This window comes from Oncorhynchus nerka, linkage group LG18 (assembly GCF_034236695.1).
Source record: "Oncorhynchus nerka isolate Pitt River linkage group LG18, Oner_Uvic_2.0, whole genome shotgun sequence".
Classification (NCBI taxonomy): Eukaryota; Metazoa; Chordata; class Actinopteri; order Salmoniformes; family Salmonidae; genus Oncorhynchus; species Oncorhynchus nerka.
The window spans coordinates 33,034,441-33,056,814 of record NC_088413.1 but is presented as its reverse complement, the minus strand read 5'-3'; the positions used below and the strand labels follow the sequence as shown (position 1 = coordinate 33,056,814).

Below are 22,374 nucleotides of genomic sequence, written 5' to 3'. Positions count from 1 at the left end.
ATTGTCCATCGTGTTTCTTGGCCCAAGCAAGTCTTCTTATTGGTGTCTTTTTAGTGTTTTTTGCAGCAATTTGATCATGAAGTCCTGACTCAGTCTCCTCTGAACAGTTGATTTTGATGTGTCTGTTACTTGAACTCTGTAGCACTTAATGAACTTATCCTCTGCAGCAGAGGTAACTCTGGGTCTTCCTTTCCTGTGGCGTTCCTCATGAGAGCCAGTTTCATCATAGCGCTTGATGGGTTTTGCGACTGCACTTGAAGAAACGTTCAAAGTTCTTAATGTTCCGTATTGACTGACCTTTCATGTCTTAAAGTAATGGACTGTCGTTTCTCTTTGCTTATTTGAGCTGTTGCCATAATATACCACCCCTACATTGTCACAACACTACTGATTGGCTCAAATGCATTAACAAGGCACACACGTTAATTGAAATGCATTCCAGGGGTCTACCTCATGAAGCTGGTTGAGATTATGCCAAGAGTGCAAAAGGTGGCTACTTTGAAGAATCTCCAATATAAAATGTTGATTTAACACTTTTTGGTTACTACATGATTTCATAGTTTTGATGTCTTCATTATTCTACAATGTAGAAAATAGTAAAGAAACCCTTGAATAAGTAGGTATCTAAACTATCATTTATGTTGGCTGCAGTGTTCATACTCAACATTGTAGTGGATTTTCAGTAAAGTAGAGACAATCTACAAGCTTTTAGGGATTATAAAACAATCCTTTAATGGCATTCATTTATAAGTTGTAATAACATAGAAAGCTCCCATGCACAAAATGGTGCCCCAGTTATCCCTGGGAAATGTAGTGCATTCCTACAGTAGCCATCTTTGTTGTAGGCTCATCATTAAAGTGAAACTGCAAGTCAAAAACTGCTAACTATATTCACAAGTTCCTCTCCTTTTTAAGAAGGATACCATCTGCAAGATGAAAATTCAAGTCAAAAATTGTTAGTATCAAACATTCGCTTATTAGGCTATGGATGTATCTGAAATGGAACCCTAAAACCTATATAGTGCACGACCTTTGACCAGGATCCATAGGGCTCTTGTCAAAAGTTGTGCACTATATAAGGAATAGGTTGCCATCCCAAACACCCTACATCTGTCAGTATTTCATATGTAACATAACGTCCTGTGTTGAAAGCGGTATATAGAACAATGCAAGCTTATTATTGGGCAATTCCTCTGTAACAATGTCCTGTGTTGAAAGCCTATACAGGGTTCAGGATGGAGGAGAAGGAGAAAGGGTTGAGCTTGTATCCCGTTCCACTGTAGAACTTATTCTGGAACTCCACCCTGGGAAGAGGAAAAATAGGAATATTAGGGATGGAGAATGGTGTGGCTTGAAGGACGTCACGCTGCTTATTCAGCGACGACCACTTCCTCCTGACATGGCTCGAGCTGAGGCTGGAACCAAGCATCTCTGCTTTGCTAGCACACGTGACTGCCCTCCCGAAGCGCCACCGAAACGCTCACAATTCTGCGACACTTCAGGCTGAGAAGTTTCACATGTCCCCATGTGCTGTGCTGTGCGTGGGATACAAATCAACTGGTTGTGTTTGTGGGCGTGAGAGATGGAAAACATTGAGGGGCAACAGTTTGGTATGTGAATGACAACAGGGTGTGTGTGTGACCCACCAGTGCAATCTGAGCGCGTGCAGGAACGCGGACAGCCCCTCCATGACGAGCAGGATGGAGACGGTGAGTGTGGCGAAGAAGGAAAAGATGACGGCTAGAACTACAGATCCCACGTAGCCCTGCCACGACAGGCTGATACGCATCACCATCACCCATAGCACCTCCGACAGCTCTGCAACACACACAACTGGTATTATGCCGTACTCAAAACTACTGGGAACTCTGACTTGAGTGAGTTCAAGACAACTGGTAACTGAGAAACAAGCTCCGACTGGGAAAAATCATTTTGAACGGTCATCCAACTCGGAAACTGTCATCTTTCTAGAGCGCCGACCTGAAGCTCACTGACGTCATGATTTGACCTTGTTTTTTCCCAGTTGTCTTGAAAGCACCATAAGTAGGCTGTCACTTTTCCATTTAGCAAAGAGCATACAAATATGTGACTCTTTTTTAAAATTATAATCACCAGGTCACACAAATATATAAATGATTATGTATGTAGAAGAGCTGCTTAAAATGTACACTATTGTCAAAGGTTTGGGGTCACTTAGAAATGTCTTTGTTTTTGAAAGAAAAGCAGTCTAGACATTGACAACAGTGAAGAGGCAACTCCGGGATGCTGGACTTCTAGGCAGAGTTGCCAATAAAAAGAAAAGATTAAGATGGGCAAAAGAACACACTCTGGACAGAGGAATCGCCTCTTCACTGTTGACGTTGACACTGGTGTTTTGCGGGTATTTAATGAAGCTGCCAGTTGACTTGTGAGGCGTCTGTTTTTCAAACTAGACACTAAAGTACTTGTCCTCTTGCTTAGTTGTGCCCTGGGGCCTCCCACTCCCTTTTCTATTCTGGTTAGAGCCTGTTTGCGCTGTTCTGTGAAGGGAGTCGTACGAGATCTTCAGTTTCTTGGCAATTTCTCGCATGGAATAGCCTTCAATTGTCAGAACAAGAATAGACAGTTTCAGAAGAAAGTTATTTGTTTCTGGCCATTTTGAGCCTGTAATCGAACCCACAAATGCTGATGCTCCAGATACTTAACTAGTCTAAAGAAGGCCAGTTGTATTACTACTTTAATCAGGACAACAGTTTTCAGCTGTACTAACATAATTGCAAAAGGGTTTTCTAATGATCAATTAGCCTTTTAAAATGATACACTTGGATTAGCGAACACAACGTGCCATTGGAACACAGGAGTGATGGTTGCTGATAATGGGCCTCTGTTCGCCTATGTAAATATTCCATTCTTTAAAAATCTGCCGTTTCCAGCTACAATAGTCATTTACACCATTAACAATGTCTACACTGTATTTCTGAATGTTTTGATGTTATTTTATCAGACAACACATTTGCTCTTCTTTCAAAAACAAGGACATTTCTGAGTGACCCATAACTTTTGAACGGTAGTGAAGATATGTGTACAGTACCGGCCAAAACTTTGGAGCCCTTGACTTTTTCCACACTGTGTTACGTTACATCCTTATTCTAAAATGGATTAAATAAATCAAAAATCCTCAAACAAAAATGTATGACATTTGTCTATATAAGGTCCCATAGTTGACAGTGCATGTCAGAACAAAAACCAAGCCATGAGGAGGAAGGAATTTTCCATAGTGAGCCGAGACAGGATAGTGTCGAGGCACAGATCTGGGGAAGGGTACCAAAACATTTCTGCAGCATTGAAGGTCCCCAAGAAGAAAGTGGCCTACATAATTCCGCACTAGAGCTGGCCGCCCAGCCAAATTGAGCAATCGGGGGAGAAGGGCCTTGGTCAGGGAGGTGACCAAGAACATAATGGTCACTCTGACAGAGCTCGAGAGTTCATCTGTGGAGATGGGAGAACCTTCCAGAAGGACAACCATCTCTGCAGCACTCCACCAATCAGGCCTTTATGGTAGAGTGGCCAGACAGAAGCCACTCATTGGTTAAAGGCACATGACAGCCCGCTTGGAGTTTGCCAAAAGGCACCTATAGACTCTTAGACCATGAGAAATAAGATTCTCTGGTCTGATGAAGCCAATATTGAACTCTATGGCCTGAATGCCAAGCGGCACGTCTGGAGGAAACCTGGCACCATCCCTACGGTGAAGCATGGTGGTGGCAGCAGCATGCTGTGGGGATGTTTTTCAGCGGCAGGGACTGGGAGACTAGTCAGGATCAAGGTAAAGATGAACGGAGAAAAGTAGAGAGATCCTTGATGAAAACCTGTTAAGACGCTCAGGACCTATGACTGCAGCGAATGTTCACCTTCCGACAGGACAACGCAGGAGTGGCTTCGGGGCAAGTGTGTCCTTGAGTGGCCCAGCCAGAGCCCGGACTTGAACCCGATCGAACATCTCTGGAGAGACCTGAAAATAGCTGTGCCGCAACCTGACAGAGATTGAGAGGATCTGCAGAGCAGAATGGGAGAAACTCCCCAAATACAGGTGTGCCAAGCTTGTAGCATCATACCCAAGAAGACTCGCTGCCAAAGGTGCTTCAACAAAGTACTGAGTAAAGGGTCTGAATACTTATGTAAATGTGATATTTCACTTTCTTTTTAAAATTTTATCTAAAAACCTGTTTTTGCTTTGTCATTATGGGGTATTGTATTTAGATGTATGAATAAGGCTGTAACGTAACAATATGTGGAAAAAGTCAAGGGGTCTGAATACTTTCCAAAGGCACTATCAGTGGGTCAGGAGCTATAGCTATCAGTGGGTAAGTAGTTATGGGATACTTATGTTATATTGGATATTGCATTCAAAATGGCATCCCGATAGCCATTTTAGTTTTGGACTTAAACAGAACATACTCCATGAACTGCAGTGCTATGCTGGCATCGTTCAACATTTGGAGTTAACTTGGGAATAGAATGTGGGCTCTCTTTCGATTGCTTAAAGGTGATAGGAAAAGGGTTTCCTGATCAAAATAAAATAAGTAGTCTTCTCCTTGTCTCCCGCCCTTCATCTATTGATTAGGAAGTACTACTGATTAGGAAGTACTTGACAGGTGAAAGAAAGTCATGTGATGGAAGCTGGATTTAAGGTCAGACCACCACCCCTGCATTCAGTTGTCCAACTGACTAGGTATCCCCTCTTTCATCATTAGTCTCGCTTTCACCTGGTCAGTTCTTTCAGATCAGTGCCATGAAGGATGGATTTGAAAAACAATTGAGACGCGTGTAGATAAAGCAGGAGACTTAAGATTTAAGTTTATGTGTGTGCGTGTGTGTTATGACAATGTCACACACAGGCACAAACGTCACTGGCACGGTGTGTGTGTGTGTGTGTGTGTGTGTGTGAGAGAGACTCACGTGCATGTGCGAGGCTGAGGGCCCACAGTCGTAGATAGGAAGCTGTGTTGGAGATGCAGCCCAGACAGTACTCTATAGTGTGGATGGCCTGGTGCATGAACACATCTGCTGTATCAAACTCCTGCAGGGGAGGAGAGAAAGGGTTAAAACCAGAATCCCAAATCAACACTTAGCCCTGGTCCATATTCACGAGACACCAAACAAAAAAAACAGACCGAAACCTGGAGGGACTACCTTGTCCAATAAGAAACACCCATTTTCGTTTTCAGTTGAAAAACCTTTTGGTACGGTTTACATTAATTAACAAGACCCAGTTTCCTCAAATGAACCCTCCTACTTTCTACCCCTCCCTCTCCCTCACCTCCTCCTCTCTGGTTCCTCCTTCCTCCAGGTCTCCTTGTAACGCGTTGATGGAGCTGGTGTCTGTCACAAGGGGGCGCTCTTCTCCCTGTCTCACACACACACACACACACACACACACGACATGTGGCATCTATTACTTCCAATCAGAGGGTTGAGGTCTAGAACCAATGACTCAGTGGGGTAAACAGACTTCATGTCTCAATCACACACACTTAACTGTTCGCATTTCTTACAAATGCTGTCGGACTCCTTTTCTTACAAGCAAAAATGTAGTTATCCACTTCCAATCCCGGTCTCTCTCTCTCGCTCTCTCGCTCTCTCCCTCCCTCCCTACCTCCCCCCCTTACCCCTCTTGTGTTGGCTCGTCTCCTGTGGTTGTAGTAGAGATAGAGTGGTTTCCCTAGTAACAGGACAGGCACTGACGCCAGAGCGACCACCACCAGGACCCTCTGGACTATCATCTAGAGGGAGGGAGGGGACAGAAGAGAAACAGAGCTTAATGCAGCTAGGTGGACAGGGCAGGTACGATCACGTGTGTGCGTGCATGTCTGTCCGCCGTCCACACGTGACGTGTGTGCGCGTCTCACCTGTCCGCGGTAGAGGGGCGGATTATCCTCATTCTCAGTGAACAGGAACATATCTATGAAGTGTATGAGGATGCTGGGGGCCCGGTCGGAGTCCTGGGGGCTGAACGCCACCCACTTCAACAACACCATGAAGACCAGGTAGCCAAACAGACACTGCATGAACAACAGCTCTGGGATCAGTACCAGGAACACACTGCTCAGCTGGTTCAAGTGACTGGAGGGTGTGAGAGAGACAAAGAACATGACTGTGATCAGATGTGTTACTAAGGTCTCCTTGGAAAAGACAGGGTTCATTATAATACAAGGGTTAGAAGATATAGTGCCAAAAGATGTAGACGATATATAAATCACCGTTGATTTGTTACGGTAATGGTTTTAGGGTTGAAATGTTTGTGTCGGAGTGGAAGTGGAGACCTACATGTAGTTGAAAAAGGACAGGCAGACTCCGAAAGTCATGTGGACGACCCCAATGATGACAGACATCTTCATCTTGTACGAGTTCAGGAACGTCAGGTGGTTGTTGGCCAGCCGCCAGATCTACAGGTCAAAGGTCAGAAAACAGAGCCCAACAGACATCGTTTTGGAATGTGTCGAATTCAAGTATTCCGCACACAAGAATGTTTCTTTACGTTTAGTTTTGTTTCTCTTTTAATTTCTTGTGGAAACCAGCACAGTACCTAACATATTTGTACGGTTATAGGCCTATGCCTGTTAGTAATCGCCATTGCAGGACAATAAAAGGAAATGGAATTGCGTAATGTTAACGCCATGTTTTCATTTGACTCAGTCCTGAAAAATGTTGATGTGGCATCACCAGAGCCGACTCCAAAGCAGCAGTATGAAAGAGCTTGGATACATGTTTCCAGGGGGTTCCCAGTGCCGACTCACTCCAAAGCAGCAGTATGAAAGAGCTTGGATACATGTTTCCAGGGGGTTCCCAGTGCCGACTCATTCAGTATGGAATGAAGACGTCGAACGGGAAAATAGGCCAAACCGATATAGATAAAAGAGATGGATGGATGTAGTTTAGAGTTCGTTACCGGGTCGATGCCAAACGGATAGGGTCCCTGGAACACTCCGGTCACGTTCGGGTCCAGAGTAAGATACTGGTTCTCCCTCAGAGTCTCATCACTGACACAGAATGGAGAGGACAATGTTAGTGTGTGTGTGTGTGCGTCTGTGTGTGTGTGTGTACGCATACATGTGTGTGTGTGTATCCATTTACGTCCAGTTGTAGTGCTGGAACATAGGTTGTAGGTGCCATCCCGACGGGAAGGGGCTGAGGCCTTTACTGAAACACTCGTTGTAGACGGCTCCGGTGTAGATCGAGAACAGACCCATCAACAAGATCAGATACCGACCACCAAACATCATCTGCCAGATCTGAGAGAGAGTGAGAGAGTGAGAAAGAGAGTGAGAGTGTTGCTCTTCAGTTGGATGATGTCAAGACGGGTACAGTGTAGCTGGGCCAGTTGAAACACTTTACTTTCCAGTACATGAAGACAAACTAGAGACAGGAAACTGGGATGATTGTGTGTTTGGGAAGAGGCTCTAGCTTCAGCTTCAGTCCTCTGGCGCCTGACGGGTGACACACCCTGGAGTCGCCCACCCCTGCATTAGAGGGCTCTCCCCTCCTCCTGTTTACCTTGTTGCTCCCGAGTGGAGCAGCGGTCTAAGGCACTGCATCTCACCTTGGTTCGAATCCAGGCTGTATCACAACCCGGCCGTGATTGGGAGTCCCATAGGGCCGCGCACAATTGGCCCAGCGTCGTCCGGATTTGGACGTCATTGTAAATAAGAATTTGTTCTTAACTGACTTGCTGATTTAAATAAATACAATTTTTTTTTTTTTTTTATAAAATAGTCCTGAGTTTCGGGTCTTTCTCCTGTAGTACCATCCACAAGGAGAGTGGTAAGCTGTGTGTACCTCGTTGTCGTTGGTCCTGAGATTGAGGTCTCTCTCCTGCAGCACCATCCAGAGGGCGGCCATGGTCATTAGGAGGCCGTGGCCCACGTCCCCAAACATCACCGCAAACAGGAAGGGGAAGGTGATGATGGTGTACACCGCTACAGACGGAGCCACAGGAGGGACAAACACACAAAACATACACAGAGAGCGAGAATTAGGGTTGACAGAGTTGGTGGATGACTGTTGAGTTTTCGTGTGTGTGTGTATGTATATATATACCTGGGTTGACCTCTCTGTATCTGGCAACACCGTATGCGTCTACAATGCTCTGGAAGCCGGCTGTGAAGGAGTTGGTGTGGAAGAGGGTGGGAGGAGGAGTGCTGGGGTCCGGGAGGCGGTTATAGAATGAGTCCACACCACTACCGTTCTTCCTCTGTGGGAGAGGGAGAGATGCGAGAGAGAGAGAGATATTCCTGTTAAAAGTAATCATAACACCAAAATCTGATTACGCATTCTTATGACGTTTCTACCTGAACAAAAGTCTCATTTCTTTCACCTTGATCATCCCTGTCTATTCTTTCACCTTGATCATCCCTGTCCTCCCTATTCCTCCCATCTCAGAGCAACTTTGATGGGGGTGGGGGCCACACAAAATCTTAACTGGTCATGTGGGTCTGCAGTAAACTTGCGGGTCTGCGTACCCACATCCATACACACACATGTAGTCGACTGATTTGTGCAATCAATTCATCTGTGCAGTTAAACTACACTGAACAAAAAATATAAAAGCAACATGCAACATTTTCAAATATATTTTTCAAATTATTATATTATTTATTTATTGGTATTTTACCCTCTTTTTTTCCTCCCCAATTTCGATCTTCTCTCATCTCTGCAACTCCTCAGTGGGTTTGGGATGCGGAGGTCGAGTCATGCATCCTCCGAAACGTGACCAGTCAACACCCGCCCGCCCGCTCTTAACACCCGCCCGCTCAACCCGGAAGCCAGCCGCAACAATGTGTTGGAGGAAACACTGTTCCCCTGACGACCGAGGTCAGCCTGCAGGTGCCCAGCCCGTCACAAGGAGTCACTAGAGCGCAATTAGCCAAGTTAAGCCCCCCCCACCAAAACCCTTCTCTAACCCGGACGACGCTGGGTCAATTGTGCGCCGCCCTATGGGACTACCGATCACGGCCGGTTGTGATACAACCCGGGAACGAACCAGGGTCTGTAGTGACGCCTCTAGCACTGAGATGCAGTGCCTTAGACTGCTGTGTCACTCGGGAGCCCAATTTCTATGATTTTACTGAGTTACAGGTCACAGAAGGAAATCAGTCAATTAAAATAATTAAATTAGACCCTAATCTATGGATTAGCTATTGATCGTGGCATGTGGAGTGTTGTCCCACTCCTCTTCAATGGCTGTGCGAAGTTGCTGGATATCGGCGGGAACTGGAACATGCTGCTGTACACGTCAATCCAGAGCATCCCAAACATGCACAATGGGTGACATGACTGGTGAGTATGCAGGCCATGGACAAAATGGACATTTGCAGCTTCCAGGAATTGTATATACAGTTGAAGTCGGAAGTTTACATAAACTTAGGTTGGAGTCATTAAAACTCGTTTTTCAACCACTCCACAAATTTCTTGTTAACAAACTGTAGTTTTGGCAAGTCGGTTAGGCCATCTACTTTGTGCATGACACAAGTCATTTGTCCAACAATTGGTTACAGACAGATTATTTCACTTATAATTCACCGTATCACAATTCCAGTGGGTCAGAAGTTTACTTACACTTTATTGTCCCCAGCACAAGATGCACCTGTGTAGTGATCATGCTGTTTAATCAGTTTCTTGATATGTCACACCTATCAGGTGGATGGATTATCTTGGCAAGTAGAAATGCTCACTAACAGGGATGTAAACAAACATTTTTGAGAAATAAGCTTTTTGTGTGTATGGAATCTTTCTGGGATGTTTATTTCAGCTCATGAAACTGGGGACCGACACTTTACATGTTGCGCTGATATTTTTATTCAGTATACTTAATTCTCTTAACTAAATGCATTATACCAGTAGCCAAGCCAGGCCTGGCCCTAGCCTTTTGGGGGCCCTAAGCGATATTTGGTTTTGACGGTGGAGAGAAAATGTAGATGTAATTTTAAAGTTCGAAACATTTTGCAATTTTGTCATGGGGCGGAGAGAAAATGTTGCAATTTTATAACTCATTTCATGCAATTCTACCCATTCTGCCATGGGGCAGAGGACAACATTTTTGTTTTACAGCAAATTTTTTCTTTCAAAGCAATTTTCCTGCAATTCGGCACATTTTTACATGACTTAATATGATATCAATGAGGGCCCCCTGGAAGTCAAGGCCTCTGGGCATGTGCCCGGTCAGTACTCATCCATGACGAATTACTACACGTTTTGATCGCTGGCTAGACTAACTTACCAATCTAAAAATGATGAGCTGACATGGATAATTGAGTGACTGTCAGTGACTGACATAACAAGAGGAAAAACTGCTGATTCACAACCAAATGTAGAAATTGCACCTTTTATATATTCTACTATTCTAACTCGTAAGTTGAGACCTCGACTGAGTTCTTAAAAGAAATACAAAAATAAATGTTTTTGGAAATTGATCCGAGGGCTTACAAAAGCTACATTTACATTACATTTAAGTCATTTAGCAGACGCTCTTATCCAGAGCGACTTACAAATTGGTGCGTTCACCTTTTGACATCCAGTGGAACTGCCACTTTACAATAGTGCATCCAAATATTTTAAGGGGGGGGGGGGGGAGGATTACTTTATCCTATCCTAGGTATTCCTTAAAGAGGTGGGGTTTCAGGTGTCTCCGGAAGGTGGTGATTGACTCCGCTGTCCTGGCGTCGTGAGGGAGTTTGTTCCACCATTGGGGGGCCAGAGCAGCGAACAGTTTTGACTGGGCTGAGCGGGAACTGTACTTCCTCAGTGGTAGGGAGGCGAGCAGGCCAGAGGTGGATGAACGCAGTGCCCTTGTTTGGGTGTAGGGCCTGATCAGAGCCTGGAGGTACTGAGGTGCCGTTCCCCTCACAGCTCCGTAGGCAAGCACCATGGTCTTGTAGCGGATGCGAGCTTCAACTGGAAGCCAGTGGAGAGAGCGGAGGAGCGGGGTGACGTGAGAGAACTTGGGAAGGTTGAACACCAGACGGGCTGCGGCGTTCTGGATGAGCTGTAGGGGTTTAATGGCACAGGCAGGGAGCCCAGCCAACAGCGAGTTGCAGTAATCCAGACGGGAGATGACAAGTGCCTGGATTAGGACCTGCGCCGCTAAAAAAAGAGAGAGAGAGAGAGAGAGAGAGAGAGAGAGAGAGAGAGAGAGCGAGAAAGCCGCCATTTGCCCATCCCTCCTCTATCTCCTCCCCTCCCTCCTCCTCTCTCACCGTTCCCTCTATCAGGGCGCTCTGCAGCAGTAGCAGTTTCCTGACGGGACACCAGGCCTCGGCGATCAGACACTTGTCAGTGACGGAGGGGCTGCAGAGGTTGAGCACGGCCTGGACAGCCTTACACTTCTGGACCCGCACCTTCCACTGGGGCAGCACGGCCACCGAGCGACACAGCAGCTGCTGCAGGTAGTGTTCCGTCTGGGAGAGGACCTGAGGGAAACCATGGAGGCAAGGAAGGGGTTTAATAAACACAGAATAGATAAGAATCCATACAAATAGAATGAGAACCATTCTAATGATATGGATAGAACACCTTCCACTGGGGCAGAACCTCCTGTCTGGGAGACCTGAAATAAATCATGGCGAAGAGGAAGGGGTTAACAAACCAGGGTGCTGCCATAGGAGTATTTTTTAAAATTTAAACTTTATTTAACTAGGCAAGTCAGTTAAGAAGAAATTCTTATTTACAATGGCAGCCTACCCCGGCCAAACACAGACGACAGCCTACCCCGGCCAAACCCAGACGGCGGCCTACCCCGGCCAAACCCAGACGACGGCCTACCCCGGCCAAACCCAGACGACGGCCTACCCCGGCCAAACCCAGACGGCGCTGGGCCAATTGTGCGCCGCCCTATGGTACTCCCAAACAGGGCCGGTTGTGATACAGCCTGGAATCGAACCAGGTTCTGTAGTGACACCTCGAGCACTGAGATGCAGTGCCTTAGACCGCTGCACCACTCGCGAGCCCAAGGTAGAACAGGAGTAGCCTGATATCTACCCAACATCGATGACGACTGACGAAGACACAGAAAACTGAGAGAAAACTGTTCCAGCTCAAAATGATCTGCTCGTCTCTGCCCATCTCTCTCTATCGCTCAATCTCGCTCTCTTTTCTTACCGTTTTGATGTCTACTATCCTTCCCTGCAGCCCGTGCAGAATCTTCTCTCTCTCCGTCGTGCCCTCTGGGTAGTCAAAGGTGTGGGTGTGGAAACTGAGAGAAGGACAGAAGAAGAAAGAGACAGAGGAAAGAAAGAAAGAGAGACAGGAAGAGAGAGAGAGACAGAGAGAGAGACAGGAAGAGAGAGAGAGAGAGAGAGAGAGACAGGAAGAGAGAGAGAGAAGGGGTAAGAAAAAAAAGAGACCAAGAATCATTAGATTAGACAATAAATGAGACAAATTCAACATGTAACTGAAAATTGTTAGAAACTTTGGATCTGCTCTCACTAACCAATCACAGATCTTCTTGACTTTCTGTCCAATTTGCTCGCCCCAGAAAGAGATGAGGAATACTGTCCACTGGACCATCTCACCCTGTGATTGGTTGAAGTAAGGAAGTGGGATTTAGAAGGGAGGGGGACATAATTTTGCTGATGTGTGTGGAAAGGCAAATACGTCCATTCTTCATAAGGATCCTCCGACATTCTTTCCTTTGCTCGTCCATCTTTATTCCTTATTTCCTGTATTCATCCCTCTACTGTCCACCCTCTCATTTATTACCGTTTCAGGAAGCTCCAGCCTCTCCTCCATCTCCCTGAAGTCGACGATGATGTAACCGCGGCACGCTCGCCATAGCAGCCGCTCAAATGACGGAACCTTCCACGGGTGGACCACGCCAGCCACAAAACTGGGAAGGAGACGGAAGAAGACACGTGAGGGAAAAATACCCGGAAACACTTTATTTGGATAGTCCGCCTGTCTACTGACTATCAGTAACATTTCGACCAACTATCTACTAACCCTAACCCTAGCTCTAACCCTAATCTTGACCCTTATCTTAACCTTGACCCTTACTCTAACCCTAACTTTAACCCTTAACCTTATGCTTAACCTAACCCTAACCTTAGAAAGCAGATGCTTATCAACAGATAGTTTATTGATTGTATGACCATCTGTAGAGCATCTACAGATGGAAAATCCGGAATATACAAATAACGTTTGACCAAATATCTTTCATATTTTCTCCTCTTGACACTGGTTGCGTCAAATGGCAACCTATTCACTATATAGTGTACTTATTTTGACCGGGGCCCTTAGGGAATAGAATGCCACTTGGGACGCAACCCACTTTTGCTTATCACATATTCTCTTTTATATATTGCAATGCAAACTCTATTTAGGCTGCTTGTCAAGCCAGTAGGGAAAGTCCATTGGATAGTGTTCATCCCAAATGGCACCCAGCCCAATTGCCTTTATAGTGCATTACTTTTGACCAGAGCCAGACCACCGCATAGGAAACAGGGTTCTATTTGAGACGCAGCCATTGACAATGAAGTGATTGATATCAGAGGAGGCTGGTGGGAGGAGCTATAGGAGGACAGGCTCCTTTGTAACGGCTGGAATGGAATGGACGGAACGGAGTCCAACGTGGTTTCCATATGTTTGATGTATTTCCATCGATTCCGTCCCAGTCTTTACAACGAGCCCGTCCTCCTATAGCTCCTCCCACCAGCCTCCACTGATTGAGATATATATATATATATATACACACAGTGCCTTGCGAAGGTATTCGGCCCCCTTGAACTTTGCGACCTTTTGCCACATTTCAGGCTTCAAACATAAAGATATAAAACTGTATTTTTTTGTGAAGAATCAACAACAAGTGGGACACAATCATGAAGTGGAACGACATTTATTGGATATTTCTAACTTTTTTAACAAATCAAAAACTGAAAAATTGGGAGTGCAAAATTATTCAGCCCCCTTAAGTTAATACTTTGTAGCGCCACCTTTTGCTGCGATTACAGCTGTAAGTCGCTTGGGGTATGTTTCTATCAGTTTTGCACATCGAGAGACTGACATTTTTTCCCATTCCTCCTTGCAAAACAGCTCGAGCTCAGTGAGGTTGGATGGAGAGCATTTGTGAACAGCAGTTTTCAGTTCTTTCCACAGATTCTCGATTGGATTCAGGTCTGGACTTTGACTTGGCCATTCTAACACCTGGATATGTTTATTTTTGAACCATTCCATTGTAGATTTTGCTTTATGTTTTGGATCATTGTCTTGTTGGAAGAGAAATCTCCGTCCCAGTCTCAGGTCTTTTGCAGACTCCATCAGGTTTTCTTCCAGAATGGTCCTGTATTTGGCTCCATCCATCTTCCCATCCATTTTAACCATCTTCCCTGTCCCTGCTGAAGAAAAGCAGGCCCAAACCATGATGCTGCCACCACCATGTTTAACAGTGGGGATGGTGTGTTCAGGGTGATGAGCTGTGTTGCTTTTACGCCAAACATAACGTTTTGCATTGTTGCCAAAAAGTTCAATTTTGGTTTCATCTGACCAGAGCACCTTCTTCCACATGTTTGGTGTGGCTTGTGGCAAACTTTAAACAACACTTTTTATGGATATCTTTAAGAAATGGCTTTCTTCTTGCCACTCTTCCATAAAGGCCAGATTTGTGCAATATACGACTGATTGTTGTCCTATGGACAGAGTCTCCCACCTCAGCTGTAGATCTCTGCAGTTCATCCAGAGTGATCATGGGCCTCTTGGCTGCATCTCTGATCAGTCTTCTCCTTGTATGAGCTGAAAGTTTAGAGGGACGGCCAGGTCTTGTTAGATTTGCAGTGGTCTGATACTCCTTCCATTTCAATATTATCGCTTGCACAGTGCTCCTTGGGATGTTTAAAGCTTGGGAAATCTTTTTGTATCCAAATCCGGCTTTAAACTTCTTCACAACAGTATCTCGGACCTGCCTGGTGTGTTCCTTGTTCTTCATGATGCTCTCTGCGCTTTTAACGGACCTCTGAGACTATCACAGTGCAGGTGCATTTATACGGAGACTTGATTACACACAGGTGGATTGTATTTATCATCATTAGTCATTTAGGTCAACATTGGATCATTCAGAGATCCTCACTGAACTTCTGGAGAGAGTTTGCTGCACTGAAAGTAAAGGGGCTGAATAATTTTGCACGCCCAATTTTTCCGTTTTTGATTTTATAAAAAAGTTTGAAATATCCAATAAATGTCGTTCCACTTCATGATTGTGTCCCGCTTGTTGTTGATTCTTCACAAAAAAATACAGTTTTATATCTTTGTTTGAAGCCTGAAATGTGGCAAAAGGTCGCAAAGTTCAAGGGGGCCGAATACTTTCGCAAGGCACTGTATATATATATATATATATATATATATTTGTCCGTCTGTCACCTCAGCCTGATGTCTTGTCTGTTGTCCAGTAAGGCAGCGGTCTCCAGAGTAGAGGGAGGATGAGCCTGACAAGAGAGGGAGAAGAGTACAAGGCGCTCAACCAATGAGAGAATAAGTACAACCAAAAATCAAGAGAACAGGGCTCCGGGCAGCCGAGCGGAAATGGAGGAAAACTCGCCTCCCTGCGGACCTGGCATCCTTTCACTCCCTCCTCTCTACATTTTCCTCTTCTGTCTCTGCTGCTAAAGCCACTTTCTACCACTCTAAATTCCAAGCATCTGCCTCTAACCCTAGGAAGCTCTTTGCCACCTTCTCCCTCCCCCTCCTGAATCCTCCCATTTTGAAAAGAAGGTCCGACATCCCTCCTCCCTCTCTGCAGATGACTTCCTCCCGGGGAAGGACTGCCCGCTTCCATGATCTTTCGCCTTCTCCCTTACCTCACCTCGTTGACAACTCCATCGTGTCCTCCTCCCAGAGCGCTAAGAACCTTGGCGTGATCCTGGACAACACCCTGTCGTTCTCAACTAACATCAAGGCGGTGGCCCGTTCCTAGAATGTTTCAAGACTAGTCATTCAACTGAGACTCTCTTCTCTGGTTCATGCTCTACAACATCCACAGAGTACGACCCTGCCTCACACAGGAAGCGGCGCAGGTCCTAATCCAGGCACTTGTCATCTCCCGTCTGGATTACTGCAACTCTGCTGTTGGCTGGGCTCCCTGCCTGTGCCATTAAACCCCTTTCCCCCTACAACTCATCCAGAACGCCGCAGCCCGTCTGGTGTTCAACCTTCCCAAGTTCTCTCACGTCACCCCGCTCCTCCGCTCTCTCCACTGGCTTCCAGTTGAAGCTCGCATCCGCTACAAGACCATGGTGCTTGCCTCACGGAGCTGTGAGGGGAACGGCACCTCAGTACCTCCAGGCTCTGATCATGCCCTACACCCAAACAAGGGCACTGCGTTCATCCACCTCTGGCCTGCTCGCCTCCCTACCACTGAGGAAGTACAGTTCCCGCTCAGCCCAGTCAAAACTGTTCGCTGCTCTGGCCCCCCAATGGTGGAACAAACTCCCTCACGACGCCAGGACAGCGGAGTCAATCACCACCTTCCGGAGACACCTGAAACCCCACCTCTTTAAGGAATACCTAGGATAGGATAAAGTAATCCTTCTCACCCCCCTTAAAAGATTTAGATGCACTATTGTAAAGTGGCTGTTCCACTGGATGTCTTAAGGTGAACGCACCAATTTGTAAGTCGCTCTGGATAAGAGCGTCTGCTAAATGACTTAAATGTAAGAGAACATTTGGAAGGAATAGGTGCAACTCTCGCTTAAAATTCTAATCTTGCCTCCCGGGTGGTGCAGTGGTTAAGGGCGCTGTACTGCAGCGCCCAGGCTCTGTCGTGACCGGCCGCGACCGGGAGGTCCGTGGGGTGACGCACAATTGGCCTAGCGTCGTCCGGGTTAGGGAGGGCTTTGTCGGTAGGGGTGTTCTTGTCTCATCGCGCACCAGCGACTCCTGTGGCGGGCCGGGCGCAGTGTGCGCTAACCAAGGTGGCCAGGTGCACGGTGTTTCCTCCGACACATTGGTGTGGCTGGCTTCTGGGTTGGATGCGCGCTGTGTTAAGAAGCAGTGCGGCTTGGTTGGGTTGTGTATCGGAGGACGCATGACTTTCAACCTTCGTCTCTCCCGAGCCCGTACGGGAGTTGTAGCGATGAGACAAGATAGTAGCTACTAACAATTGGATACCACGAAATTGGGGAGAAAAAGGGGTAAAATTTAAAAAAAAAAAAAAAAATTCTAATCTTGATCCTTTATTTATCAAATTCGAGGTAAAATCATGATGTTTTGGCCGTCAATGTCCTTTATCAGAATGAAAGCTTCAGCTAAAGAAATCAACGCTTTTCCATACACATCTGCTGTGTTCAAGAGTTCCTCGGAAACTTGGCCCATCCCGTTTGAAAATAACTTCCGAGGTTTACTTGAATCGTTTTTTTGACATTGGGACCTCTTAATTCCAAGAGCGTGTGAGTGCAACAATGGCCGACCACAGAGCAGCAGAGAGAACACTGGGATCTGTAGTTCATACCTGTGAGGTGATAAGAGGCCATGCTGGGAGCTGTCGTTCCTACCTGTGAGACAGTGAGAGTGTGTGTCTGGATCAGAACCCCTCTGTATTGGCTGAGCTGGATCAGCTGGTTCATCAGGCAGTCTCTGTTCCTGGACACCTGGACCAATCAGACAGCAGAACAGTATGAATAGCCCAAACAATGAAAGGAATCAAAAATAACCTGGCGTACAGCTGGATATGGTCCTGTAGAGTCAATTGCAACGTTTCGACTGGAATGTCTAAGGAGGGATATATATTTTTTTAGGAAAACAATTCCCCCTCCTTTCTCAGTACCTCTCCCCCTCACTCCTCTCCCATTTTCTCCCCCCTCCTAGCTTCTCTTTCTCCCCTCCTCACCTCTCGTAGCTCCCTGGCCAGCCTCTCGCTCTCCTCCTCGATGGCCATGAGTTCTCTGGGCTGGGGGGCGGCGGGCAAGGGGCTGGGGGTGGGGAGAGGACCCGCCTGCGGGGGGAACAGGGACCGAACGATCTCCTGCTCCAGGTACGCTGGGGGGGGGAGGGACGAAGAGAAGGAAAGGTGGGGCGGAGAGATGAATGAACGGAGTAGGCGATGAACAGAAGGGCGGATGGAGGGATGGAGAAGGGAAAGAAGATGTGCAGAAAAGGAGAGTGGAAGAGGGGCGAGGGAGCAAGTGGACATCAGGTGCAGATTATCAAAGAGGAAGTGAGGATATGTAGAGGAGGCTTGATGAATATCCCATATGGGAATGCTCTCTGATCGTATGGTGTGAAGGTCAGAGGTCAGAGACTCACTGAAGGTCTTCTCCATCTCCTCACAGCGCCGCACCTCGTTCACAAACTTCCTCTGGAACGAGTTGACATTGGGGTTCAACTGGAGTGGAGGGGAAGAGAGAAGAAGAAGGAGAAAGAGGAGGAGGAGTTAGAATACTAGAATGGACGTGAGCCTTCTTATGACGGATTCAAAAGTCAGACATTTTAGTAAGGGAGTTGGTCAACCATAGTCTGCCAGTGCTGTAACAAGATAATTGTGTAAAACAATGAATGTGAATATTATCTGCACTGTATGTTGTCTAGCTAGTCAGCCATACAGTCTTAGAGGAATAATCACATTATTTTTTCCAGATTAACTGCCAATATCCCAACACTCCATTCAAACAATGCAGTCAATTCACAGCCACACACTGTCTGAAATCAGTTGATGATAGGACTTAGACAATTTATGTTGTACTACATACCTTACTTTCACTTTACTGCTTATGTAGAAGCAGGAAATGCATCACCTATGCATGTAATACCATTCATTCCAATTAGACTGGTTTGGATTTCTCACTGACCCCAATGGCTGCTATTTTCACCCCAGGAACTGAGGATTTGTGGCATAGCCCCTCCAGTAATTTAATAGGATATCTATGGTATTGACGTTAATTATACATTTATAAGCCAAGTAAACTTATTGTCTAATTAGTCTACTATCAGCGTTTACAATAGATGTTCAAAACTAAAATGTCAAAGTTAAGAACTCACGTCTCGGAATTCGACCAGTCCCAGCTCTCCAAGCTCGCTGACGCAGTTGTAGGCTGACCCCGATTGGAGAAAGAGCTGCACGAGACACACCTCCTCGCTCCGGAAGAAAGCGCCCATGGCGGCCTGCAGAAACGAGTGTCAAATAAACAATCAACTATAAAAGACATTATAAATGACCTGTTCAAAACTTCCGATAGACTCATTATTGGAAAAAGACAATAGCCTGAGTGTCAATGTTTGGCCTGACGCTGACCAGCGATGGAGTTCGCAAAGAGCACAAACAGATCTGGGACCAGGCTAAAAAAAAAGAAAAGGTGTTTCTTCTCAACTTTACCTGTCAGGTTGGTTAAATAACAACGGTAACAAAAATGTCAATAAATAAAAGCTCATATAGACCGTCCGGAGAGGAGTGTAAAGCATCAAGAGAAAGATGGAGAGTAAGAAGGGATAAGACCAGGCAGGAGTAGTTGTCGTGAGCTACTGAACACAGAAAAGTTCATTTCTCGATATGTGACTCTGGGACAGATGGCCGGACAGTAATTGAGTTAAGATGAGGGGAAGAGAACAGGATACCACCCCATGTGACTGAGAGATGGTAATGAGAGAGAGACTGATGAAATACTACAGTCACTCAAACCTATAATCAAAGTCAGCTGAGGCGTAGCGGGGGCCCTAAAACACACACACACACACACACACACACACACACACACACACACACACACAGATGTAGGTACTGCAAATAAGAAAAGGAAATCAGAGAGCTGTAGTACACTTTAGTATACATGGAAGTACTATCACTACTAATATAAATAGTAGCTAGTTACCATCTAATTAAATTGTTAGAATTAAGTATTCAGACCTACTTAGAGGAAGACATAGCAAGGAAACATGTACAGGCTGTATTCAACAGTGATGGACTCTCACGAGGGCTGTGTGCTCTCGTTCGCCGTGGCCGACGTGAGCGAGTCGTTTGAGCGCGTAAACCCTCGCAAGGCTGCCGGCCCAGGCGGCATCCCAAGCTTCAGAGCATCTCTCCATATCCCACTCTGTTGTTCCTACTTGCTTCAAGATGTCCGCCATTGTTCCTGTAAACCAAGAAAGCGAATGGCAACTGAACTAAATGACTATCGCCCCGTAGTACTCACTTCTCGCCATCATGGAGTGCTTTGAGAGGCTAGTCAAGGATCATATCACCTCCACCTTCCCCCACACACCCCTAGACCCACTGCAATTTGCATATCAAATACACGAATGATGCAATCGCCATTGCTCTGCACACTGACCTATCCCACCTGGGCAGGAGAAATACTTATGTAAGAATGCTGTTCATCGACTAAAGCTCAGCCTTCAACACCATAGTGCCCCTTCCAAGCTCATCACCAAGCTGGAGGCCCTGGGTCTGAACCCCTCCCTGTGCAACTGGGTCCTGGACTTCCTGACGGTAGGAAGCTACACCACCGTCACGCTGATCCCCAACACGGGGGCCCCACACGGGAGTACAGCTCTCTCCTGTGCTCCCTGTTCACCCAATGACTGCGTGGCCAACTCAATCTTCAAGTTCGCTGACGACACAACAGTGGTAGGCCTGATTACCAACAACGACGAGACAGGAGGCGAGACAGGAGGTGAGGGCCCTGGCGGAGTGGTGCCAGGAAAATTACCACCCCCTCAACATCAACAAAACGAAGGAGCTGATCGTGGACTACAGGAGACCGCAGAAAGAGCACACCCTCATCCACGTTGACGGGCCGCAGTGGAGAGGGTCAAAAGTTTCAAGTTCCTCGGTGTGCACATCACTGACAACCTGAAGTGGCCCCTCAGATCCTGAAAAGGTTCTACAGCGTTGAGAGCATCCTGACTGGCTGCATCACCGCTTGGTCTAGGAAACTGCTTGGCATCCGACGCCACGGAGGGTGGTGCGAGGACATCACTGGGGCCAAGCTCCCTACCATCCAGAGGAAGGCCTGTAAAACTGTCAAACACCTCGAGCCACCCAAGTTATAGACTGTTCTCTCTGCTACTGCACAGCAAGCGGTACCAGAGCACCAAGTCTGGTACCAAAAGGCTCCTGAAAAGAGTTAACTGTTCACAGACTGCTGAACAGTCATCAAATGGCTACCTGGAATTTAATTCACCCTTTCTTTCCCATTAACTATCATTGACTCTATGCACACTCATATACTTATATCGACACTCCAACGCAGACATACACACACACTTTCACATACGGTGCTACTACTCTTTATTAACTATCCTGACTGCCTAGTCACTTTTACCCCTACCTACATGTAGATATTACCTTAACTACATTGTTCCCCTGCACATTGACTCGTACTGTTACTCCTTGTATATAGCCGGGTTTGTTTATTTGTGTTACTATTTTTTAAGTCTAAACCTGTTTATTTCGGCTTATGCGTCAAATACAATTTGATTTGAAATGGTCTATTCAGACAGACAGCTTGGTGAAGGCGACCTCAGGAGGCTGAAGAAATTCGGCTTGGCCCCTAAGACCCTCACTAACTTCTACAGATGCACCATTGAGAGCATCCTGTCGGGCTGTATCACCGCCTGGTACGGCAATTGCACCGCTCACAACCGCAGGGCTCTCCAGAGGGTGGGGCATCCAGCTCAACGCATCACCGGGGACGCACTGCCTGCCCTCCTTCCAGGACAACTACAGCACCCGGTGTCACATGAAGGCCAATTTAGATAATCAAGGACCTCAGCCACGGCCTGTTCACCCCGCTACAGTTAAGAAGGCAGAGACAGTACATCAACGCTGAAACTAGAGCTCTGGAATCCTAGGGGCAGTGATGGGCTAGTTTTAGTTTCATCGGATTCAGCATAGCTAGCTAGGATACGATGCGAGGAGGACACAATTACTCACCACGAGGCAATGTCGCTAACTACTCTCTTTTGGAGTCATGCAACACTGTCCCGAATCGTTGCAGTAGGAGACGCTAAACTGGCTAGCGGCCATCAATCAGCAGCATCAAAACGGCTAGCAGTAACCTAGCTGGTAAAGGCAAGCTAGCCGACGTTGGCTCGCATAGCTGTACACATGCCCGTCAAAAATAGAGATGGTTGACCTATTTCATCGAAACGTCGTAGGGCGATAACGTTACCTGGACCGAAAAGGAACTTCTGTAACTTACCGTTATCTCGCTCGCTCGCCGGTTAGCAGTCTATTAACTGGGGCATGCTATCCCAGTGTTTCTCCCTCTAGCAGGTGGGGTGGTGCAACGTGCACGATGCAGAGATGTATGTAAACAAAGGGACTACAGTACAGATGACCGTTACGTTAGATAACGACGTTAGATGGCTGAAACTATTTGACCCCCCCCCCCCCCCCGTTATTCTGTGTCACACTGTTACACT

General features: G+C 46.5%; 1 protein-coding gene across 3 annotated transcripts; it reads right to left on the bottom strand.

Annotated features, from left to right (window-relative positions):
• Window positions 1-701: 701 nt before the first annotated feature.
• LOC115145771 (V-type proton ATPase 116 kDa subunit a 3-like) lies at window positions 702-22,341 on the bottom strand. 3 transcript variants are annotated; one of them, XM_029687279.2, is made up of 21 exons: window positions 22,152-22,341; window positions 18,994-19,116; window positions 18,262-18,340; window positions 17,846-17,994; window positions 17,511-17,606; window positions 15,382-15,446; window positions 12,733-12,859; window positions 12,464-12,546; window positions 12,133-12,226; window positions 11,232-11,444; window positions 8,077-8,230; window positions 7,816-7,955; window positions 7,114-7,271; window positions 6,929-7,019; window positions 6,307-6,425; window positions 5,889-6,102; window positions 5,649-5,762; window positions 5,300-5,386; window positions 4,939-5,059; window positions 1,647-1,818; window positions 702-1,304 (listed from the first exon to the last, which is right to left on the bottom strand). In XM_029687279.2, the coding sequence occupies exons 2-21, from the start codon at window positions 19,108-19,110 to the stop codon at window positions 1,220-1,222; spliced, it is 2,478 nt and encodes an 825-aa protein (XP_029543139.1). In that variant the 5' UTR covers window positions 19,111-19,116; window positions 22,152-22,341; the 3' UTR covers window positions 702-1,219. The 3 variants fall into 3 exon arrangements, with proteins under 3 accessions (XP_029543139.1, XP_029543140.1, XP_029543141.1); XM_029687280.2 differs by lacking the exon at window positions 22,152-22,341 and adding an exon at window positions 19,328-19,461; XM_029687281.2 differs by lacking the exons at window positions 6,929-7,019; window positions 7,114-7,271.
• Window positions 22,342-22,374: the final 33 nt, after the last annotated feature.